This window comes from Diabrotica undecimpunctata, chromosome 6, assembly GCF_040954645.1.
Source record: "Diabrotica undecimpunctata isolate CICGRU chromosome 6, icDiaUnde3, whole genome shotgun sequence".
Lineage (NCBI taxonomy): Eukaryota > Metazoa > Arthropoda > Insecta > Coleoptera > Chrysomelidae > Diabrotica > Diabrotica undecimpunctata.
Genome location: NC_092808.1, coordinates 1,240,607 through 1,266,906, shown reverse-complemented (window position 1 = coordinate 1,266,906; position 26,300 = coordinate 1,240,607). Strand labels below are relative to the sequence as shown.

General features: G+C 33.6%; 1 protein-coding gene across 2 annotated transcripts; it reads right to left on the bottom strand.

Moving 5' to 3' along the window:
- Positions 1–190: 190 nt before the first annotated feature.
- LOC140442980 (tetraspanin-6-like) lies at positions 191–26,300 on the bottom strand. 2 transcript variants are annotated; one of them, XM_072533965.1, is made up of 5 exons: positions 26,160–26,300; positions 17,999–18,187; positions 12,947–13,120; positions 4,714–4,839; positions 191–3,381 (listed from the first exon to the last, which is right to left on the bottom strand). In XM_072533965.1, the coding sequence occupies exons 1-5, from the start codon at positions 26,241–26,243 to the stop codon at positions 3,226–3,228; spliced, it is 729 nt and encodes a 242-aa protein (XP_072390066.1). In that variant the 5' UTR covers positions 26,244–26,300; the 3' UTR covers positions 191–3,225. The 2 variants fall into 2 exon arrangements, with proteins under 2 accessions (XP_072390066.1, XP_072390067.1); XM_072533966.1 differs by lacking the exon at positions 26,160–26,300 and adding an exon at positions 20,100–20,230.

Here is a 26,300-nt window from a genome sequence, read left to right as displayed (position 1 = left end):
AAAGTATGTAGAGGGCGGAAAAGTGTCAGCGCCACAAGTTAGGCAATTTTCCGTAACTGAGGGTAATTTACTTTTGGCCTAATTCTGGCGTATATAATTGTTTAAAAAATGTTGTTTCATTAAAGGAGGATAGCAGGGAGCAGGAGCATTATGCAAAAAAGGATTATATAAAGTAATAAAACAAGTCAAGAACATGTATAATGTATATTAAAAATACAGATAGCTACAATATAGATTTATAAAGTACATACATCCAGTAAAGTTATTCCATTTATTTTGATTACCTATAAGAAGATTCAGTTAAAACAATTTAAATATGAAAGACTCAATAACAATACTATATAATATATTTCCAGATTTTACATTAATTAAAATTAGACTTATAAGAACAATAGAAGGCAAGCAATTTAATTGACAATTTTTAAAACATGCATTTTTAAGTTTAAAAGAATAACTTATCAAAATTAGAATAATAATTGACTAATAACATGAAAAGTTTTGGTGTTAAAATTGATATGCTGTCTGTCTCTATACCTATATTTGTTCCTCAGAATGCAATTATATTAGCTACGGTAAAACCAACAATGATTGAGAGTTCGTGTACACATGGTGTACCTGTATACCCCATTCGTAATTTAAATATGAGTAGTGTACAGCTGAGTTGTCATATTTTATTTAATTCATTACTATTGGTTAATTTTGCCCAGTGCTGTAAATCCTTTGATTTTTTATGAAAGTTCTTTTTTCATACTCTATTTTCTCTATTTTTCTGCATATGCTCGTTATTTTTGGGTTCCTTCATTATTAGAAGCTCTTTTGGATATGTATGTCAACGGATACGTTATATACGTCATTTTATTTTAGTTGATGTAGTTTCTGTTTCCCAAATATAACGATACCGAAATTTTAATACTAGCGCCTGAAATTTCAGCATTTTAAAATACTTTTTGAACACGCAGCCGAAGTTAGTGTCATATAATTTCGCAAATTGTTGGTTTTAGTTTATTTCATTATATTACGATCTAAAAATATATCTAACTATGAATAAATAACAAATATATACTTAGAACGTGGAACTTTAGTCAATAGAATACCGTATGATTACATTTTGAGACGAATACTACCAATGTGTGTCTCAGAATAGCAAAGTATAATTCGTTGTGTCTCACCTTCATGAATACGGCATATCACCAAACATCACATTTGATTTTTTATTTATAGGACACATATAAATATACAGGAGAAGCTTAATAGTAGGATTATAGATTACATTTATATAGAAAGTGCATCGATAAAGCCCATAGAGGTTAATATTTAAGAGGAAATATGATTTTGAGTAGGGTTATAAAAGGGTTATATTTCTTATTTTTTTATTCATTGTAAATATAGGGACGAAAATCTGTATATACAGTCAGTACAATTTAATCTCTTAACTAAATTTCTTTCATTTAAAGTTATTTTAAATATACGTTCAGGGTATCTGGAGTGTTACAACAAATTTTATATCATAACGTCATTTGTCAAATTGTAATGTCAATTCAATCAAAAGGCATGTATCAAATCAATCAAAAACGTATTTTCTTTATCAATTTTGCTGACGCTTCTTGTTAAACAACCGCAACAACAACAACTTTAAAGTAATGGTGCGATCTAGTAACGAAAACAAGTAAAAATAAAAGAAAATAAAAAAAAATATTGAAAAAGCTAAAAACAAACAAAAATGTTTGAAAAAACTGTAGGAAAACTTAAAACTAATAAAAAGAAATTCTTAAATTTTTAGGTTAAATTTTTGGTACTGACTATACAACCACAGCTCGCAAAATTTAACTAAAAACTGTAACAAAAAAAGCGTTTGTGAATTGTTTTGTATTATTAATTTTACAGTGTAAGTACATCAAAAATTGAATAATGTTTCATTAAATGCTTAAATCCTTACAATGTTAATACAGGGTAGGTCATTTCATCCCAAACAACAATTTATTTTAATAACCAAGGGAAATGTAATTATTAACGCTGTTTTACAAAGATAGGAAATTTAATAAACCAATTGCAATCACCATTCATTATATAACATGATTCATTATGGAATATGATGTTCACTGACTTGAATTAAAATTACTTTTCCAGGTAAAACATACATCTTGGAGATAATATCAAAGAGAGATTTAGATATAGCACTTAGAAATCAAAGACTTAGAGGCTTGGTGTGTTTTAAAATTTATTAAAACGTTTGTTTTTTGATATATACTGATCTAAAGTAACAAAAAACGAGAGCGACAAGAAAAATAGAGTGGATGGAGTCAACAGTGGGTTCCAATATAATCGAACCACGGACGGATCCACCGAACCACGGACGGATCCACAATGTGGTATGAGAAAATATTAGTGGCAAATTTACGGCTACCAATTTCGACGAGATTTTTGTAAATCTTTGTATTACCGGATACACATCTGGAAATTAATGAAAATATTTTTTGCATCAGCAAAAAAGCTTGTATGTCTTTTTGACCCTCGTTTTTGAGTTTAGATTCCCAAAATCTCTAGATAATCACTTTTCCAGAAAAAAATACACTTCTTGAAGATAGAAAGGTGTACTTTTTATTATGCTGATTTAAAATAGCAACCAAACGAGCCTCAAGAAAAATATAGTGGATGGAGTTAACAGTGGGCTCCACTTCAATCGGATCTTGCATGGTTCCGCATTTAGCTCCATAAATACATCAGTTTTTTATAAGATATTATCAAATTTTAAATTATTTTTTTGTTAAAAAAAGAAACTGTTGTTCTTTTCATATAAACCATCGATTTTTAAAGAAAAGGAAATAAATATGGGTACGTTAAAATGAGCAACCCTGCGAAAATAGTTAAGTTAAAAAAACAAATAAATAAAATCAATAACATTAACACAATTCTCAACGATTTTTTCTTTATTTTCAATAATATTTGTCAATATCAACTGTAAACAACATTTTGTAAGTAGGTATTGACTTTTATAACAAAATATCATATCGAATTTTAGTAAAAGCGTTAAAAATATTTAAAATAAAGAAAAAGTCGATGCGATTTTTAAAGCAATAACATCTTACAATAAAACAGTTGATACCTATATAAAAAGAACTAAAAAAATATATAATATTAGAGTTATCTACTTCTCATAATACATTTCTGTAGTATAAAGGACAAACCTTTAACTTGAGCTCGTCAATATGTCGTATACGTTCTAGCTTAAGCCATTTGTTCGTATTTTGCTTTGTTGATCACCTTAGCTAGGCAGCACGATAAGATGACGCCTACCAAGGGGAAGAATGCGATCCCGACAGCTGCTCCTGCGACGATACCTACGTTGCCGTTCAGAAATTCGATGATTTTCGTATAACATCCCTAAAATGTACAATATTTTTAGTAGATTGACATGTATTTTCAACAAAACACACATTACTTAGGATTTGGTCATTTGATTCACTGTTGGCGAATATTTTAAGCGTTTGACATGACTTCAAAGTTTAAAATTCTTCCACCAACTAACATTAACAACTTAATCTATCAACATGGTTTTCCTATATAATGATTATTAATGGAAGCTAATACTAATGATAGCACAAACTATAAACTGATAGCCGAAGTGATGGCTAGCGCCAAACAGAACTTGGCGCTGGCTATTATATACTGCATTTATAAACTTTCGGTTGGCGTTGGCGTTAAAGATTAACCTTACATTTTTGATTTGGTATTATTAATTTTTGCTTGAAAATTAATACAATGGAAAATGAAAATGCTCGTCCTTTGTTAGGTGCAGTGGCACTTATACACGATACTTTGTATTTGAGCAGCACTGAGCCTTCGAAATAAAAGACAACGTCGATACAAACGGAGGCCCATTAACCAGAACAGAAAGACAAGAGGTAATTTTAATTATTATAAAAATATGAAAAACTGGGATACCCAGCGATTTTTAAAAATACCAGGATGCAGATTCCAGTACTTGAAAAATGACTGCAAATGGTAAAACCAAAAATAAATGTAAACTATCGCTCTGATGGAATTTCTAATATATAGGGAATGTAAATTAAATTATCTAAACTATTTCACTTTATAAACACGTGGAAATAAAAACATAAACAAATAATTTAGTTTGATTTGTTTGACAAACCTTGTCACTTTTTCGGTATCGCTATTGGCTGCCATGACAAAGATACAGTTTTTTTATGTTCTGTGATCGTGACTACAACCACAGAAGGGTTGGTGTATTCCGTGCTACAACGGCCAACGGCAAAAGATAAAGTTGGTTCATCTTGAACGGAACCGAACGCCAACGCCAACGTTTATAAAGAGACATACGACTTTCCCATTTGACCATGTAACGCGAACGTCAGCGCCAGCGCCAACGCCAACGTAAAGTTTATAAATCAGCCTTAAATATTTTTGCAACTATTATAACTTTGGTAGACAATGAGGCCGGCTTTTAAACACACCTAACAATCGAATAAGTAATACAAATCGGAAATAAAAGTACGATCCTATCCAGAGGCGATCCCCGGCTACCTTGCGGTATACACTTATCGATAATAAAATATTAATGACTCCCTTAGATCTTTGGTAAGACTTTACGTGCAATTCACTCTCTTTTTTTTTTGGCAAAATATATTAAATGCCCATCACCTATTTATAAAGCACCTTTCTGCGGTTTTATCTTCTAAAAAGAATATTCCTTACCTGACTATAGATTTGATCTTCTTTTTCCGTGGTGCAATTATCTTGAATACAACAAGATTGGGGGATTGGTTGGGGGTGTGGCAAGTCTAACCAATCACGGGGCTGATGATTTCCACAGCAGTGTAGCTAAAAAGGAAATAAATAAACGATTAATAATAGATATATTATAGGAAAATGGTTCCGTAAATAAATTTGTTATCTTAAAATTTCGTCAAAAAAAAACATGCATATGTTTATTCTTTCTCAGCTTTTTTGTCTTTGTCTCATTCTTGGTTTAAGTTCAATCAGCTTTGAGCCATAGAGGTCATCTGAGTAGCCTTCTAAGACATCATATTTCAAAAACTTTCTCGATAAAGGAATTTACCTAGTTCAGGTATATTATACTTAGCTATAGTGTATTTTTATGTATGAGAGAGTAATAAAACAATAAATTATGTATGCAAATCCCTAAACTGTTGATACGGGTGACTCAATGAAAAACAGATATTTGTCAACAAGTTTACAGGAAGTATATAGGAAAACAATTTTAAATTGAGTATGATCACCAGGTATAACGGTTGGAGCAGAATAGAATACAATAGTTGTGACGGTTACTAATCCCTAAATAAGGTTGCCACTGTCGGAGTGATGGAGGTTAACAGGTAGTAATGAATTTGCAAGAAATGTAAGATGTTTATTTTATTGGTTATATATAACCAATACAAGTTTAATAAGTACCTACCTATTTGCAAAATAAAGTTTAATTCTTTAGATAAAATAAAACGTTTTATTTTATCTATTTGCAAAATAAAGTTTAATTCTTTAGATAAAATAAAACGTTTTATTTTATCTGAAATGAGTGCATTCCACGAAGTAAGTGTTTCAACAATCAAACATTTAATTCTTTAATTCCAGATAATTACCTTCTAAATTTATTCCACAGAAAATGTGATAGTGGGTTTTTCCATTTTGTATATAGGAAGGTCCAAAAGTGGCGTATTCAAAATTCTTAACAGTTCACTAAAAGTAGGTACTTCAGTTGCAAGGTGCAGTTTATTGTGTATACTAGTGTTATGGAAAATTTGGAAGTGCCGTGTAAACGCCGAAAAATTGGTCCTCTAACAGGTAATAAAAAAACATTAATATTTAATTGTTTTAAATCATTTACAGACAAACGTTTATGTGAAAGTGTTGATGAGACCGTTGAGTTAGTTAGCAGTACACTTGGTGTTGGGAAATCTACGATTTACAGAGTTATTAAAGAAGAGAAATGTGGTAGTTTTCAAATGCCAGGTAATGCTCCAGGGAATCCAAAATTTCAAATAGAATATCATTTTAAAGAAGGACTTCGACGGAAAGTGCATGAATTCTTCTTTAGACAAGAATTTCCAACATTGGATAAAGTTCTTGTCTCAGTTCGAGATGATAAGGATTACCCAGAAATGAGTCGAAGTACGTTATGGAAACTTTTAAAAGAAATAGGCTTCCGCTGGAAAAAGAATCCCAGAAAGTCTATTTTATTAGAAAGAAGCGATATTGTCATATGGAGAAGACATTTTCTAAGAACCATAAAGGAAATGAGAAACCAAAAAAGAAAAATATTTTATCTTGATGAAACATGGATCAACGAGGGTCATACACCAAATAAATTTTGGCAGGATGAAACTGTTACAAGTCAAAGGCACGCTTTTGTAAATAACTTATCTACTGGTTTAAACCCACCATCAGGAAAGGGACGCAGGCTGATAATAGTACACATTGGCAGTTCAGACGGTTTTGTTGAAGGTGGTTTATTAACTTTTGAATCAACTCGTACCGGTGACTACCATGAAGACATGAACGCTGATGTCTTTCAAGAATGGTTCGAACAAATGATAGATCTTCTTCCTAAGAACTGTGTAATAGTAATGGATAATGCAAGTTATCACTCCAGACTTATAGAAGAACTGCCCACAACCAAGTGGTTAAAAAAAGACTTGCAGAATTGGCTGAGTTCAAAAAATATTACGTACCATCCCGGATCTATAAGAAAGGAACTTTATTCGTTGTGTGCCCTTCATAAAGAAAAATTTAAAAAATACGAAATTGATGAAATTGCCAAAAATCGTGGAATGACAGTACTTAGATCCCCACCATATCATTGTGAATTAAACCCGATTGAACTGGTATGGGCACAGATAAAGAGTGAAGTTTCAAGAAAAAATACCACTTTTAAAATTCATGATGTTAAACAGTTGTTTTTGGAGGCCGTAAATAATGTAAAACCTGAAAACTGGGAAAAGGCAGTAAATCACACTATTAAAGAAGAGGAAAAAATGTGGAACCTGTACAATATTACTGATAAAATGATCGAGCCAGTTATTATAAATCTTGGTTCTGAAAGTTCATCTTCTGAATCTGATTTGGATTTGTAACAAGTAGCTGTAAGTTTTATATTAATATTTTTATTCATCTATTTAACATACCTTAGACGGTTTTAAAAACTCTTTTTCTCTTTTGTAATTTTTAAAAATTAAAAAAAATGTGAATTTTTTAAAACCCTTTTTAATGTAGGCCAGTCAGTTCTAATATAGTGTGTGATAAAAGAGGTCACTTTTGTTTACATACACATAACACTTTATAACACTGAAATAATTCATTTATTTTTTACAATTATTCAAAGTAATTTTTCAATTAATCTTGAGCACGCCCATGGAGTGGTCGGAGCTACCAGTTAAAATTATGCTAATTACTCTCTCGTTCATAAAAATAAACTATAGTAGAAAGGGCCGTGTTTCTACTTCTATTTTTGGTTTCGTCTCGTTCAATTGCATTTTAATTGTGATATTAGAGTTATTTTATACATTGAACTTAAATATTGTAACAAACTGTATTTTATATATTTCGTGTTGGTAAATAGATCTAGATCAACATATATCTAATGTCAATAAAGGATGTATTATACACAGTCCTCTCACAATATGACATCAATAGCAGTGTTCGTGTTCTAAAGCTTCTTAAAAATCAACAATTTCCTTACAAATAACTTCATTAAAAACTTGTTTACACGGACAAGTACTCCGGGGACTATTTATAGCCGCGTATGTGGTTCAATCGATGTAGTTAAAATTCAATTTCTGTAATTTTACACTTGCATTCTGCAATAAAATTACCGTAAAGCCACACGGCAGCCGATGCAATTTTCCTGCTTTCTGGTTTTCTATAAAGCAGCTGCTTGCTGCTACGCTATTTCGTTGCTTTTTTATTCTCGTTTAGTGCGTTTCACTGCATCGACCTCTTGGAATACGGTCGCAATGTTTATAATTATGTACTATACTTTATATTAATCAAGTCAATTTTTTTAAAATTGACAATATTTGGTACAAACTTCCAAAATATTAAATAATAATTAATATTGAATGAAATCGTAGTCTTCCACGGCCAGAGTCAAAATTATAGTTTATTCGTCTTCCGGGTTTGGACCGTGTCATTTGTGAGTGACCCAAAAGTGGGTTCATCTCGACGTTTCGCTACAATTGTATGTAGCTTCTTCAGGAGAACAAAAAAGAAAAAGAAACAAATGACAGGAAGATGGGTAGTTAGCAACGGTAACTCAGTTACTCAACGCAACCAGAGGCGAATACTAACTACCAAGATGGGCATTTGGTCACAGTAACTCAACTACTCAACGCAGCCAGAGGTGAAAACCAAATGCCAGGACAGGGATTCACGTCCAACAGCTCAGAACACTAACGCGTCGAGAGGCAGGGAGTGAATCCGACGATTACTCCGCTACCGCTCTATTTATAGTCGCGGTGACCTGTCGTGTCGGGACGTATCGGCACACTCCGTGGCGCGAACGTCAAGAAGCGCGCGCTGGCCACCTTTTCGACCACCCAAGAAAATCTCACAATATCTACCCTCTCCTAAGGACCCATTACCGCTCCTATCTTCCTGTGGTGTCTATTCAATTCCTTGTTCATGTGGACAAGTGTATATTGGCGAAACTGGTCGTTCCGTCAAAACTCGGATTCAAGAGCATCAAAGATGCATTCGATCAGGTCTTTTCTCCCATTCTGCAGTTGCAGAACACTGCCAAGAAACCGGTCATTCCATATTGTTCGAAAAAACCCATATTATTTCTAAGAGCCCCTTCTTTTATTCCAGGAAAATCCGCGAATCTCTAGAGATCCGAAAAAATCCACATAATATCAATCGAGAGGAAGGATACTACTTGTCTCCCATCTGGAATCCCAGTCTAGAGCCGCCGTCCGGTCCCGCTACCACAATGCAGCCACATGATTGGCCAGCGCGCGCTTCTTGACGTTCGCGCCACGGAGTGTGCCGATACGTCCCGACACGACAGGTCACCGCGACTATAAATAGAGCGGTAGCGGAGTAATCGTCGGATTCACTCCCTGCCTCTCGACGCGTTAGTGTTCTGAGCTGTTGGACGTGAATCCCTGTCCTGGCATTTGGTTTTCACCTCTGGCTGCGTTGAGTAGTTGAGTTACTGTGACCAAATGCCCATCTTGGTAGTTAGTATTCGCCTCTGGTTGCGTTGAGTAACTGAGTTACCGTTGCTAACTACCCATCTTCCTGTCTTTTGTTTCTTTTTCTTTTTTGTTCTCCTGAAGAAGCTACATACAATTGTAGCGAAACGTCGAGATGAACCCACTTTTGGGTCACTCACAAATGACACGGTCCAAACCCGGAAGACGAATAAACTATAATTAATATTGGTTTACAATATACATTATATACATGGTTGCACATCCTATACGCCTCGGTCTCTATAAGAAAAACTAATTAATATCCAAAGTTTTTTCCTCACATAAATATACAGAGCCATTTACACTACAATTTAAAAAATATAAGAATTATACCGGATGCTCCAAAGAAGAGTGGAATATCAAAATTATGTTTGTTCTTATAAAAAACCCTACATTTGATAGCATTTTTGAATTTTTCTTAAAAAATAAGCTACAAAGGTTCCCTTTACCTAAATACAGCAGCACAACTCCCAATAGGAGACAACTGGATGAGGAAATTGAGAGCCTGGAAGCGGAGGAAAATGTGGAGTAATTGTCGACAAAATGTAGACATAAAATAACTGAAAAGGCATCGGAAATATTGGGGATAACCAAACTAGTTAGACAAAACGAATGGTTTGACGAGAAGTGCCAAGAAGCAACAGATAACAAAAATAGAGCATACCTAAAGATAAATCAAGCTAGATGCACAATAAGAGCAAAGGAGGAATACCGGAACCTAAGAAGGGAAGAAAAAAGATGGTCTTCTGTTTCTGATAATACTACGGTGTCATCGGCATATCTTATATTGTTAATGATGATTCCATTGACGCTGGCACCTTCAGGGCAAAGTTCAAGAGAAGCTCTAATTATATGTTCGGCATATACATTAAATAATAGGGGGGATAAAATGCACCCTTGACGCACTCCTCGTTCTTTAAGCACCTCAATCAATTTTACATGTTTGATACGGTCGAAGGCCTTTCTATAATCGACAAAGTACACATACAGCCGTTTTTGAACCTCAAGATACCTTTCTGCCATCAGTGTCAATCCCATAATTGCTTCTCTAGTGCCTGTACCCTTTCTAAAACCATATTGAGAACGACTTAGGTATTCTTCACACTTATTGTGAATTCGGTTATAAATTATTCGCATAAAAATCTTAGCGGCATGACTCATTAGGGATACAGTTCGATGGTCTTCACATTTCCTTGATTTTTGTTTTTTAGGAAGAGCTATATATGTGGATGTTAGCCAGTCATGCGGTATTATGCCATGTTCATATATGTATAATGTTGAAGAGGTATGTTAATTTCCTGACAGCATTATCACTTAGGTGTTTAAAATGTTCGGCTGTTATTATGGCTTGGCCGGGTGCCTTGTTGTTCTTTGCGTCTTTTATTGCCTGTAAAACTTCTTCGGTGAGAATGTTTAATTTTTCATCTGTATCTATTTGTGGGGGCTCTTCTGTTCTCTGCTCACTAAACAAATCTTTAAGATATTGCTCCCATATTTCTTTCTGTTTTTCAGGGTCTACTTCCATTTGTTTTTTTTTTGTTTGTTACAATCGATAAGTCTTTGGGTTTCCGTATTCCAGCTTGTTCTTTAACCTTTCTGTGTAGTTCTCTATCTTTATGCTTCATTTACAAATATTCTACCTCTTTACATTTTTCTTTCATCCACTCTTCCTTAGCTACATTGATTTTTTTCTCAATTTCCTTGTTGAGTTCTTTGTATCTTGTTAGGTTTTTGCTTTTTACCGTCCGTCTCCTCTCCATAATTTGTAATATTTCGTTTGTCATCTGTATATTTTGGTCTGCTGCTTCCAAGACAGTATTTTTAATTTTCCACCACATGTCTTCAATGTTTTCTTTTATTATCTTTTCCTTAGTGGGAGCTATTGTCTTAGACTCTAACTGCGTGTCTACCATGTCTTCATACTTCTGTTGCTGTCCTTGATCAGCACTACTCCATGCTATTCTCTGACTGAGTTTAGCCTTGTTTACTCTTTTAAGTTTTAATCGGATAGTTGCGACTACAGGATTGTGGTCTGAATTTATGTCACAGCTTGGGTACGTTTTTTGGAATAGTTGCGACTACAGGATTGTGGTCTGAATTTATGTCACAGCTTGGGTACGTTTTTTGGAGCGTTATTTGGAGCTGTAAACGACCAAGGGCAGTGGCGCAGAAGATATAATTTTGAATTGTATCAGCTCTTTGATGAGTTAGATGTCATAACGTTCATTAAAACACAGCGACTTAGCTGGGCTGGATACATAATACGAATGCCAGAAAATACGATTGCTAAAAAGCTAACCACAGGAACACCTGTAGGAAGAAGAAGCAAAGGCCGATCGCGAATTAGGTGGTTAGATGGAGTTGAAACCGACTTACGGATATTAAAAATCAGAAGATGGCAACATGTTGCCAGAAACCGAACAGAATGACGACGAATCTTAGAGCAGGCCAAGATCCACAGAGGATTGTCGAGCCAAAGATGATGATTGGGTACGTTTTTACATTTAGAATACCATTACGGAACCTTTTGTTAATTGTAATGTAGTCGATTTGGTTCCTCACAATATTTCCTTCGCAATCTTGAGGAGACCTCCACGTATATAGACATCTTTTAGCTAATTTAAACTATGTGTTAAGACCCACCAGGTTGTTCTCTTTGAAAAATTCAACAAATCGTGTACCTCGTTTGTTCCTGGTTCCTAAACCATATGATATGATCGATTCGACTTTTTCTGCTCCTACTTTGGCATTCTAATCTCCCATAAATATGTTGATGTCGTCTGATTTTATGTGTTTTTTGATCTTTTCAATATCGGAATAGAAAATCTCAAGATCTTCGTTCGAAAGTTCTACAGAAATGTAAACAAAATGAGTAAAGAGTTTAAGCCAAGAATGGGGAACTGTAAGGATGGAGAAGGAAATATCCTTAGTGATACGGCCTCAATCTTGAACCGATGGGTTGAATTTTTCGACGCAAAATTTAACGGCCATTATATCGAAGAAGCAGATAACACCGTAGCAGATCGAAATGTTGAAATCTATTCAATCCAAACAAAAGACCATCTACCACTGAAGAGGTTGCCCAAGACTTTAAAAAGCTTAAAAATAATAAAGCTCCAGGAACTGATCAAGTTTGTAGTGAGCTCTACAAGAATAGTGGCGAGGCCCTGCTACAAGCACTACATAAACTTTTACTTCTTGTCTGGCAAAATGAGACCATGCCCTGTAAATGGTCTCAAGCCGTGATATGCCCGTTACATAAAAAAGGCGATCAGCTCCACTGTGACAACTACAGAGGTATAACTCTGTTAACAACTGCTTACAAAATACTAGCAAATATTCTCTACGAAAAGCTACAAATTTACACAGTTGGCATAGTTGGAAAATACCATGCCGGAATTACTCCAGAAAAATCAACAATTGACCAGATTCATGCACTAAGACAGATCATCGAAAAAACATTAGAATTTATCATTGAAACCCATCACCTATTTGTCGACTTTAAGAGCGCATACGACAATGTCAAGAGAACAGTACTATACCAATCAATGCGTGAGTTTGGTATACCAGAAAAAGTTATCCAATTAGAAAACTATTTCAAAGAAAATTGGACGAGTGGAACGCGAAGACATACAATTGTGACTAAAAATTGATTTTCAAATTCTTATTAAACAATTAGTTGAACAGTTATATCAAAAGGTGTTCGAAAAGTTGGTACTTACCGTTTCTTGCATTAGATCGAAGTCTTGTGCCAAATGAGCACTGTCGTTCAGATAGTTTTGCATAGCTTGAGTCAGCCCTTGGTCGAATCCTTCAGTCAATTTCGCTCGATATGTGAATATGGATATTCCAGCGCCGAGTTCTAATATGAATATCACAGCCAAAAATACGCCATACTGGAAAAAGAGAAATATTGATTTTACAGTCACTATTTTTAATAAAAAATTGTGAAGTTTGTGAGTTTTAGCCGACAATTAGCTATTTATTTTTTCAAAGAGAAGTAAAAATAAATATTTGTAACAGAATATTTAATTTTTATTGTTTAAAATTAATATTTATATCGCTCAGTGTATTTTAAATAGTGTTTGATCGATTTTTCAAAGTACTTTTTGCATTTTGAATAAGAACATTTAAAATAAATCCATTTTAAACGCAAGAACTATCAAAGGAATAGAAGAAAGTCAAATGGTGCAAAATCAGGAATGAAAAGAATATGATTTATCTATTTCTTCGCCCTTCACTCCGCCTGGCAGCATTGCCACTATTAGCCACCAATGTCAATTAGCCAAGAATGGAAAACATCAAATTGGGAGCATTTCTAGTGGAGAGAGGGGGGTAGATACTACTGTGGTTTGTTGTGCTAGTGCAGCAGGGCAGTTTGTACCACTTATGATAATTTTTAAGAAAAAACGTTATCAAGAGGAACTCTTATTAGGTGCTCCGCCTGGCAGCACTGTTACTATTAGCGATACTGGATATATCAGTAGCGGTCTTTTTGTGACGTTTAAAAAAAATTTTTTTAAAATTTTTTTTAAAATTATTTTAAAATTTTAAACTGTTTGTCCTTGTGTCGTGTAGTGTAATGTACAATTTTATGTTTATGACATTCTCAACAGATTGTTGGATAGGCCAAAAATTGACGAAGTAAGTCTAATACGTTATATCACATAAAAAACTTTTATTAATCATCAAATTCGAGTTTTTATCGAAGTTAATTAATTTTCTACAGTTAAAAAACGTTTCTTAGCTTATTTCAGATGCCTCTGAAGATGCTCTAGGAAGCGAAAGTACTTGGGCAAGATTTAATTAATAAACTGTGCTCGATATCTGCCTTTCATTTCATCAAAGTTCATTTATTCGAGCATTCAACCTTATATCAATATTTTTAATAGCCTGTGAGTATTGATTGGAAACAAATGAGAAAAACACAAAATGTTTGGTGATGAAAGAAAATCCGAATCATTTAGGACAGTTCTGTAAGATATATAACTCAATTAAGTATTAAAATTTTGAAATTATTGAATACTTTGATTGCTTAGGAGTAACACTAACAAACAAAAAAAAAATGAAGGAAAACAAGAAGTCGTAAAAAGAATGGTTAAAGATAGAAATAATGCTAGTATCTTGGACTATTTCTTTGTTTAATAGTTTCTTTTTGTACAATTCGTAGATAATTCATCGATCTAATACCTCTGTTATCCACGAATTTTAAGTATTCTATTGTAAAAATTATATAACAGGTTTGTTTAACTATAAAACGCTTTTCAGCTTCCACTAATCTATTGCCACAATAACGTACACGATCCACTGTAAATACTATAGTTTTCTTCGTAAAGGCATTTGCAATACTAAAACTTTTTTCTACGATATTTCATTACGATTCATAAGCAAATCTATATAAGGCATATCAAAGATCTTTTCGTATCGTTTGTTTTGAATAATAAAAATTGTAGTAAAATCCTTCGAAGTCAATTAGAGTTTTGTGTAACAGTCTCTTCTCTCCGTATTACACATTTCCTCTTTTATTCCACGAAACTAATAACTTCCTACACGAAACGCACAGTTCATTGTTCTCCGTGGTATAGTGTGGCACGCTAAAGCAAGGAAGATGTTTGACCCAGTTTCTGGAGCTTCTTTAAAACGATTATAATAGGTGGGCTTTGATAACACTTGGATTTTGTATAATTCATATGTGGGCTTAATTTTTAGTTACGAAGTTAATTATTCAGGATTCAATAAAAAGTTTGTCGGTTTTTGAAGCGAAGCTTCTATACTGGCGTTTTATTACTTTTTTTTCTACAGCAAAATGCTGAGGCGAGCCTCACGGAAGTAGCGCCATAAGACGGCGCCACGGGTAGCATCATAGAATAGAGGAATACGGTAGATGGGGCAGCAGTTTGTAGCCAAAACTAGCGAGAAATTCGTAAAATATCAGGAAAAAACAAATTTTATTAAGTATCTTTTATTACTGATAAAACTAATGTAATAACAAAACTCAATGAAATAGCCAATGCTTTTGCTACATATTTCGAAACAAACTTCAGCAATAGCAACTATTCCGAAGAGTTTATACTACATAAAATCAACACAGAAAAACAACAGCTTGATTGTGGAGATAAAAATAATAGTTCTCTCAATATCCCTTTAATCTTAGATAAACTTAAGTTTGCCCTTAATACTACTAAAAACTCTACTCCAGGACCTGATAATATACCTTTAATACTCTTGAAAAAAAAAATGCCAGACAACGCTAAATGTTTTCTTAAAAAATTTTTTCAATAGAATATGGTTAAATAATGTCTTTCCAACTTCCTGGAGCAATTCAATCATTATACCTATTGTCAAATCTAACAATGCACGAACTGAAATTTCCTCATATAGACCCATCTCGACCCAGACTACAGAGACATTCGAACAATAGCGAGTCTCTATTGGAGTCAAACAGCTAAAGTGAAAGTAGGATCTACATTGAACAATAAAATTGAGATCTAGAAAGGGGTACGACAGAGCTGTATCTTGTCTCCTATTCTCTTTAATATATACTCAGAAGAAGTATTTAAGACAGCGCTGGAGGAAAGCACAGAAGGCATAAAGATAAATGGAGAAATAATTAATAACATAAGTTATGCTGATGACACTGTGATTCTAGCAAGTAGCATGAAGGAACTGAGTTGCCTAATGAGTAAGATACAAAAAACAAGTGCACAATATGGACTCAGATTAACTATCACAAAAACCAAATGGATGTTAGTAAGCAAAACCCAACAACCACCACAGCAACTGATATTAAACAATGAAAGAATTGAACACGTGGATTCGTACATCTACTTGGGAACAACAGTTAACTCAAATTGGGATCAAGCGAAGGAAATACGTATAAGAGTAGAAAAGGCAAGAGCATCGTTCACTAGCATGAAGCAAATTTTCACCTCTAAAAGCCTCACCCTACCTCTCAAAATTCGACTTCTGAAATGTTATGTATTCCCGATTTTGTTATATGGAATGGAGGCGTGGACAATGACCGCAACATTGATGAAAAAAGTAGAGGCCTTCGAAATGTGGGCTTACCGACGTATAATACGTATATCCTGGACTGAGCACGTGACCAACGAAGAGGTACTACGCCGGATAGGTAAAGAGAGAGAGGTAGGAATAAGTATAAAGAAAAGAAAGTTGGAATACTTGGGTCACGTTATGAGACATAATAAATATAGAGTACTACAGCTGATCGTTCAAGGGAAAATAGACAGCAGAAGGGGTCCATGGAGGAGAAGACACTCGTGGCTCCAAAACTTGCGGCAATGGTTCGGATCGTCATCTGCTGAACTATTCAGATCTGCCGTAAACAAAGTCAGAATAGCCATGTTGATTGCCAACGTTCGGAACGGACAAGGCACATGAAGAAGAAGACCCATCTCACTCACCAATGTAATGTGCAAAGTCATAGAAAAATAGTTAACAATATATTGCTAAGGCAATGGATGTTAGAAGAAAAGCACCTCCTGGTCAACGAGCAGAGTGGATTTCGACAAAACCGAACTACTACTGATAACCTCATTGATTTAGAGTCTGAAGTTCTGGAATCTTTTGCGAACAAACAGGAAACTATTGCAGTGTTCATAGATATTACCAAAGCATTTGATACGGCATGGCGTTATGATATTATCAGAACACTTCATACATGGAATTTTAGAGGTAATATCCAAATTTTCTTAACAACGGAATTTTTAAGTAAGGATAAACCACTGCACATCTTCAATGAGACATCAAGCAAATGTCATTCCTCAAGTGTCTATAATAAGTGCAACGCTATTTTTAATTGCCATGAATAATATTATACCATCAAAATCTAGCTTGGTCCGTGGCAGATTATGTGCAGATGATCTGGTGTTAACATCTTCAGGGAAAAATATATTCTCACTTCAGCGTCACTTACAAACCGCACGTTACGAACTTGAAAACTGGCCGAAGGAAACACGATTTCAGTTTTCACTCAGCAAATCAAAGTGCTTGTGATTTAAAAAGAAACGTAATCCAATTAAACTACAGCTAAAATTATATAACCAAATCTTAATTACGCTGATGATATTAGGTTTTTAGGAATGATCTTTGCACTGACAACTTGTTTATACTCCAACAATTAATAGAAAAAAGAATAGCGGTTGGTACCAAAGTAAATCTAGTCTTCATCGACCTAGAAAAGGCGTATAATACAGTTCCAAAACTTAAATTGTGGCAAGCTTTACAACAACTCGACATTAGTCCATACCTTTTAATAATAATCACAGAAGTATACAGGGATAACACTACTTACCTAAAAATCGGAAATAGACTATCAGTGCCAATAAAAGTAACTAAAAGACTAAGACAAAGATGCAGTATGTCATCTTTACTGTTTAATTTATATATCGAGGCAGTCCTACAAAATTGGAAAAACCACTGCCAGGGAATGGGAATCCCCATAGAAAATGACGTATTGTTCTCCCTAAACTTTGCGGATGACCAAATCGTCCTAGCTCAAAATTCTAGAATTTATGATAAAGCATCTATACAGAGAATATGTAAAATGGGGGTTACAAGTCAGCATGAGGAAAACAGAATATTTAGTTATCAATTCAGATCCAAGGTTTGAAGTGTTGATAGACGAGGACAGGTGATCAAATAGTGTTTAGACAAATATATAAAAAGATGAAGGTTCAATTTGATGGTTTTTACTTGGTATTCAAATTTACTTAATTTATTTCTTATAAGTAATGAATATTTAAAGTACTTACTATGTATAAAAGAATCGGCTGTCCCTTTACAGTACAACAACAGGCAAATGAACCCACAAGGATGATCAGCAGGCCCGTTACTATAAAGACATATGGGGCAGTACGATTGAATGCCGTACTCATCTCCATGTACTTGTATAATTCCACTTCCACCCATATTCCAATGGCCAGTATTATTATTCCAGAAACCTGTAACAGTAAAATAATTTTTTTGTGTTATTCTATTATATAATTTTTTACTAAATACACAGTGCTAGTCAAAAGTCTGTTCCCCCAACCCCCTCGTATCTTTTGAATCTATCATTATCTGTAAGTTGGTGCACAATTTTTAATTTGTATGGATGAAATTTGTTTTCAGCCAACACTTGGTGTACTGTGTTTTGACTGATTTCATAGATAGATGCAGATTGGGTCGTAGAAGAAGTAGGGTTCACTACCATTTCTGAAATGATATCAATTTTTGTGTCGTTACTATTTGTTGGTCGACCAGATCGTTTGACATTTTGAACACTATCTGTTTGTTTAAACTTCCGAAGAAGCTTCCTTAAAATAAGCTCTCGATGTAGGGCGCTCGGGGTACCTCTCATTAAAAAGACGTTCCGCTGCATGGAAATTATTTTCACATTCACCAATTATTAACATAGTTGCTACTTTGTCGGCTACAGCACGTACCATTCTGCCTTTGTAAAACTGTAAACGTCTCGTTAAACAATAATTAAATTTAATATTAACTAAGAACAACTAACTAAAAACAATTTGACTAAATCTGAATTGACTAAACTAAGAAGAAACAGAAACTTAATATTGAGCTATAAACGCTTTTGCAAACTAAAACAAGAGAATTGACAAACGTCAACTTTTTTGACAAATACCCAAAGACGGACGTTAGAATTTTTATTAATTAAATGCTAAACTAGAATTTTAGTATTTATTTAATCGATTCGTCAATTCATCTTAAATCCAAACAAAATTAGTATGATTGAATAGGTATATTAAAATAATTGTAGTTTCGAATTTAATTAATAAATATTCTAACGTTCTCCTCTGCTAAGTTGTCAAAAAAGTTGACGTTGACGTAAAAACAATTAGAGAATTGAAAAACGTCAACTTTTTGACAAGAAACCAGAGACGGAGGTTTTAACATTTATTAATTAAATGCAAAACTACAATTTTAGTATTTATTTAATTTATTTATCAAAATGAGCTTGAACTCAAATACAATTAGTATGGTTGAATAGGTATTTTCAATACTTTCAAACGAGCTATAAGAGCCTATTTAAAATTATCTGTAACAGTGGCGCTGTAACGTCATCTATCACTATTACGTCACCTGTTATGCCTAATTGAGAAGCATACGTCTGTTTATTACCTCCCTCCAAATTTCACTATTATAAGTATAATCGTTCAAAAGATACGAGGGGAGAGGAACGGATTTTTGACTAGCACTGTATAAAGAAATAACATTTTTAATATATGTTGTTTATAAAGAAATATAGATGAAAACTAATTGAGAATATTTGAGCGCAAAATATAAAGGACGATACTTGGACCAACCGATGATTCGTTGATAATAAAAATGAACTAGAAATAATGCCAGATAATCGAGTTGTAAAAGTAATTCTGAGATGGAAACCCCAAGCAAATAGGATAAGAGAAAGATTTTGTAAAAGGTGGACAGATGACGTAGAGGAAGATCTTAAAACCATGAACATCAGGCTGCTAAGGAAAGTATCCGACAGAGCAGAATGTAAGAACATTGTTAAGCAAGCTAAGACCCACAAAGGGTTGTAGCGTATTAGAAGAAGCAGAAAAAGAAGACGATTTAATAGTAATTAATAGACGAATGGGTGAAGAAACAAAAATATACTAAAATAGGTTTTGATTATGTAGTACAGATCAATAACAGAAAAAATATTGATTATAAGGTAGCAAACTTAATTTATCTTGAGAAAGATATGACAGATTACTGGAGAAATATTGTGCAGGACATTGACTGATTTTCAGTCAAATGTTTTATTCATTTATAACATGTCATATACTTTATGACGAGCTAAACATATCTATATAAGCCAACTATTCGGTATAAATAAAAGCTACTTACTAACAAAAATGCATTAATCATCAACAAATAGCTTTTCAAGAATACCAAAAAGAAAATTTGTAGTTTTTCTTCCATTATTGAACATATAACCAATAAATTCTAGTACAAATATTAAACAACAAGCATGTTAGTTCGCGAATAACTGATAATAGTAAAATGCTTAATGATAATTACCACGATAAAGTATTTTTAGGGGAAATAGGAGTATGTTGGCGTTATCTATGATTCATATCTTCTCCTGTGAGTGCAAATTCTTTATCCAATGTTGATAGCCGTTGTGGCCTTGACCCTCAGAGTCTGACTTTATTGTTAGCAGTGCAGAAAAGCTTCCTAGTATTTGTTGGAAACCATGTACTTAAGTTCTTTCTTCTTCTAGTTCCATAATCAGTATCGATGCTTGGATTTCATGTTGACTACCATATTCTCTATCATGGTTTTATTGAGAGTAGCCCTAAATAATAAAGTTGTTGATTTTCCGTAAGGTGATTGTGTCAGATATTTTTCCTTGGATTATTAGTTTTAGCATTTCATCGTGTAGACACCCCAGCTGAGGTTTTTAAACTGTTTGAAATACGTCCATGTCTTTACACAGTTTTCTTCCAGGAATCCTAATTGATACATTTCTGTAAGAAATTTATCCAAGTGTTGTTACGCCTCTAGTAGTAAAATAATTTTTACCTTCATAAGATATTTTTACTTACCGAATACTTGTACCTAGGAAATCCTGGGCATTACACATTCAAGAGGTGGTTTTACGTAACTAATAGAAATTTCGAAATTGTCCCTCACTATATATTATATAGTGTATTTTTATGTATGAGAGAGTAATAAACCAATAAATTATGTATGCAAATCCCTAAACTGTTGATACGGGTGACTCAATGAAAAACAGATATTTGTCAACAAGTTTACAGAAGTATATAGGAAAACAATTTTAAATTGAGTATGACCACCAGGTATAAAGGTTGGAGCAGAATAGAATACAATAGTTGTGAGGGTTACTAATCCCTAAATAAGGTTGCCAGTGTCGGAGTGATGGAGGTTAACAGGTACTAATGAATTTGCAAGAAATGTAAGATGATTATTTTATTGGTTATATATAACCAATAAAAGTTTAATAAGTACCTACCTATTTGCAAAATAAAGTTTAATTCTTTAGATAAAATAAAACGTTTTATTTTATCTGAAATGAGTACATTCCACGAAGTAAGGGTTTCAACAATCAAACATTTAATTCTTTAATTCCAGGAATCTACGACAGTAATTGACTAGATAATTACCTTCTAAACTTATTCCACAGAAAATGTGATAGTGGGTTTTTCCATTTTGTAGGAAGGTCCAAGTGGCGTATTCAAAATTCTTAACAGTTCACTAAAAGTAGGTACTTCAGTTGCAAGGTGCAGTTTATTGTGTATACTAGTGTTATGGAAAATTTGGAAGTGCCGTGTAAACGCCGAAAAATTGGTCCTCTAACAGTTAATGAAAAAACATTAATATTTAATTGTTTTAAATCATTTACAGACAAACGTTTATGTGAAAGTGTTGATGAGACCGTTGAGTTAGTTAGCAGTACACTTGGTGTTGGGAAATCTACGATTTACAGAGTTATTAAAGAAGAGAAATGTGGTAGTTTTCAAATGCCACGTAATGCTCCAGGGAAACCAAAATTTCAAATAGAATATCATTTTAAAGAAGGACTTCGACGAAAAGTGCATGAATTCTTCTTTAGACAAGAATTTCCAACATTAGATAAAGTTCTTGTCTCAGTTCGAGATGATAAGGATTACCCAGAAATGAGTCGAAGCACGTTATGGAAACTTTTAAAAGAAATAGGCTTCCGCTGGAAAAAGAATCCCAGAAAGTCTATTTTATTAGAAAGAAGCGATATTGTCATATGGAGAAGACATTTTCTAAGAACCATAAAGGAAATGAGAAACCAAAAAAGAAAAATATTTTATCTTGATGAAACATGGATCAACGAGGGTCATACACCAAATAAATTTTGGCAGGATGAAACTGTTACAAGTCAAAGGCACGCTTTTGTAAATAACTTATCTACTGGTTTAAACCCACCATCAGGAAAGGGACGCAGGCTGATAATAGTACACATTGGCAGTTCAGACGGTTTTGTTGAAGGTGGTTTATTAACTTTTGAATCAACTCGTACCGGTGACTACCATGAAGACATGAACGCTGATGTCTTTCAAGAATGGTTCGAACAAATGATAGATCTTCTTCCTAAGAACTGTGTAATAGTAATGGATAATGCAAGTTATCACTCCAGACTTATAGAAGGACTGCCCACAACCAAGTGGTTAAAAAAAGACTTGCAGAATTGGCTGAGTTCAAAAAATATTACGTACCATCCCGGATCTATAAGAAAGGAACTTTATTCGTTGTGTGCCCTTCATAAAGAAAAATTTAAAAAATACGAAATTGATGAAATTGCCAAAAATCGTGGAATGAAAGTACTTAGATCCCCACCATATCATTGTGAATTAAACCCGATTGAACTGGTATGGGCACAGATAAAGAGTGAAGTTTCAAGAAAAAATACCACTTTTAAAATTCATGATGTTAAACAGTTGTTTTTGGAGGCCGTAAATAATGTAAAACCTGAAAACTGGGAAAAGGCAGTAAATCACACTATTAAAGAAGAGGAAAAAATGTGGAAGCTGGACAATATTACTGATAAAATGATCGAGCCAGTTATTATAAATCTTGGTTCTGAAAGTTCATCTTCTGAATCTGATTTGGATTTGTAACAAGTAGCTGTAAGTTTTATATTAATATTTTTATTCATCTATTTAACATACCTTAGACGGTTTTAAAAACTCTTTTTCTCTTTTGTAATTTTTAAAAATTAAAAAAAATGTGAATTTTTTAAAACCCTTTTTAATGTAGGCCAGTCAGTTCTAATATAGTGTGTGATAAAAGAGGTCACTTTTGTTTACATACACATAACACTTTATAACACTGAAATAATTCATTTATTTTTTACAATTATTCAAAGTAATTTTTCAATTAATCTTGAGCACGCCCATGGAGTGGTCCTAGCTACCAGTTAAAATTATGCTAATTACTCTCTCGTTCATAAAAATAAACTATAACCCCAGTAGATATTGCAATTATTGCAATTTGAATGTAGTAAGTAAAAAGTCAGAATCCACTCAGGGTGGACGATGCGTTTATTAGTTAGTATTAACTTGGAAAAAAACCAGTTGGACGCTTCCTTATTTAGTTCAGAGTAATAATTCTCGCGTATTTTTATTATTAGTATTAACTTGAATCCAGCGTGATCTGGATGCTGTCTTTAATTAGTTTAGAGTAAAAACTCTCGCGTATTTTATTTAGTTATTGTGTGTCTCGCGTATAGTTTAATAGCAACACGTTTCGCAAACGCTTATTGTTAATTAAGTTTATTAAAACTAAAGAAAACATCCTTAATCCTAGTTAGTACTCTTAAAACTGTAACAGTGTTATAGTGTTTTGTGCTTCGCGGACTTGTGTGAATCGGACAGTAAATCGGCGGTTTAAATATAAGAACTCTACGAAAAAATTTTGACCAGATATTAATTTAGTTATAGTAACAAAGTTAGTCATTAAATTACATATTTGTTAATGCTTCTGTTGTTTTATTTTCGCTCTAAATGGTAGTAACATTGCCATGCTAATTTATTGTTCATCTTCCCATATTTTTGATAGTCTTCGAGCCAAATTTTGAACCAATCTTTTACTACTAATAATGCTTCTATATAAACATATATAAAAGTATCCCGCATCTTCTATCCGTCTTCCCACATTTCGATTTCTTCGGATTTTGCCTTGCATAATAAGTTGTAATAATGCGTATTTTTGCCCTCTCATCACATGTCCTAAATACTCAAGTTTTCGTCTTTTGATAGTTAATATTATTTCCGTCTCATTTCCTATCCTTCTGGTTACTTTCACGTTTGAAATTCTTTGAATCCATGATATTCGTAGGATTCTTCTGTATCGCCAAAATTCAAAGGCGGCCAACTTATTCAGATGGACTTGTTTTAGTGTCCACGCTTCGAAGCCATAAGGAAGAGTAGAGAACACGTAACATCAAAGCATTCTCAGGCGTAGTTCTAACCTTATATCCCGACAACAAAAAAACTTTTTAAGTTTAATGAATGATGCACGTGCTATTTCAATGCGTTTGAAATGCGTCAATAATTTCTTTGGTTTGGTCTACATCTGATGTTATCCATGTTCCTAAGTATTTATAGTTATTAACACTCCCAATTGCAGTATCTTCAATAGTCAATTGGATATTTGCATGTGCAGATTTAATCATGATCATGCATTTAGTTTTGTTTAAATTTATCTTCAGTCCGTACTCATGACAGCGTCCATTAAGGCATTGCATTACGTTCTGTAAATCATTTTTGTTATCCGTCATTATTACTGTATCGTCTGCAAAACATAAGTTATTCAAAACTTCTCCATTGATAGATATATCTCCTATTGAAAAGTAGTGGGGACAGCACGCAACCCTGGCGGACTCCTCCCTGAATTTTGATATTTTGGGTGTACCGGTTGTCAACTCTTACCTTGTCAGTTTGATTCCAATATAAATTAGATATAATTTTCATATCACGACTGTCAATAGTTTTGCTTTTTAATATATCTACAAGCTTTTTATGTTGAACCTTATCAAATGCCTTTTCAAAGTCTACAAAACATAACTACATGTCCTGATTTATGCCCATGCATATCTGAGCCAGCACATTCAAGCCGAACAAAGCATCTCTTGTACTCATACCATTTCTAAAGCCAAATTGTGTGTCACTAATTTCATATTCAAGAGTTTTAACAATTCTATTGTGAATTATTTTCAAAAATGTTTTAAGTGTGTGACTCATTAATGCTATTGTTCTGTGATCTGAGCAAGTTGTTGCACTTGGCTTTTTGGGAATTGCTACAAAAGTCGATTGCAGCCATTGTCTGCGTTTGCACCGCTCCCTAAATACAACAACGCTAAGAAATGTAGCGACTTTCGACTGATAAGTCTCATGACCTATATGCTAAAGTTGTTTCTGAAAATAATTAATAACAGAATTTACAATAAATGTCAAGATGATATTTCCCAGAACAATTTGGTTTCAGGAACAGTATGGGAACCCGAGAGGTCTTGTTTAGTTTTATTGTGCTCATGCAAAAATGTCACGATCAACAAAAAGTTAAAGGTAACGATAATGAACCACCAACACCAGCGGTCACGACAAACGAAGAAATAAATATTGAGCAGAAAGAGGTAGAGGAAGCATTAAGGAAATAAAAAAATAGGAAATCACGAGGAGAAGACAGAAATCCGAATGAACTCCTAAAGTACGGAGGACCAGATCTTACATTTTTACATTTACATCTAGATTTTACATTTTTCTCAGTTTTAAATTATTTAGTACTCGAAAAGGATTACATTTACAAAAAAAACTACAAGAGAATTATTTTATTTAGAATGATTGAATGAAAAAAAAAATGTTTGGACCAAAAAAATTGATTGTTACAACTTTTCGCCTGAGCGACCTCTTGAACCATATTTTTTGGTATCTCATGGAAGTGATTATGCAAAAAAATCTCATGGGAATATTTTTCCGAACGAATCCGAGCTTTTCGCCTTGTTTATATTCTATTTTCTCAAAGAAAACAATATACTTATTTAGATATGTAAAAAATTTTGTGCCTTCAGCCATTTTTCTATTTCTCTAAGATAAAATAAACTCATTTCTTCCGTCAATTAGGCGTACAAATCAATTATGTCGTATTATATTCTAAGTTTATCCTAACGGAGGGAACACAAGACTGTACTGGATTGACTGAAATTGTACAAATTTTACTGAAAATAAAATATTTCTCACAAAACACTTTCGTTTGATTTGTATTAATTCTTGTAAAATTTAAGTTAAAAATGTCCCTACTTGTTGATATATGTACAAAAACGGTACAAATAATTTGATAACAACCACAGGAAACCCACTTTTTAAATCGTAATAAAAATCTTACTGCGAAATATTACGTATATCATTCACTTACCCAGAACACGATATTAAATACCATCAAAAAGCTCTTCATGCATGCCATCGCAGCAACAGTTTGCAGATGTTTTCCCATTTTCATGAAAATTTCCGGAAAATCTCCCGACCTAAACTTCTACCTAATTACAGATGCTGTTGC

Excerpts from the sequence above, each read along its gene's own strand:
- LOC140442980 (XM_072533965.1), bottom strand. The coding sequence starts at position 26,243 with ATGAAAATGGGAAAACATCTGCAAACTGTTGCTGCGATGGCATGCATG. Across the intron at positions 18,188-26,159 it reads TATTTAATATCGTGTTCTGG|GTTTCTGGAATAATAATACT; the intron begins GTAAGTGAATGA and ends TTACTGTTACAG. Across the intron at positions 13,121-17,998 it reads AGCCGATTCTTTTATACATA|TATGGCGTATTTTTGGCTGT; the intron begins GTAAGTACTTTA and ends CTCTTTTTCCAG.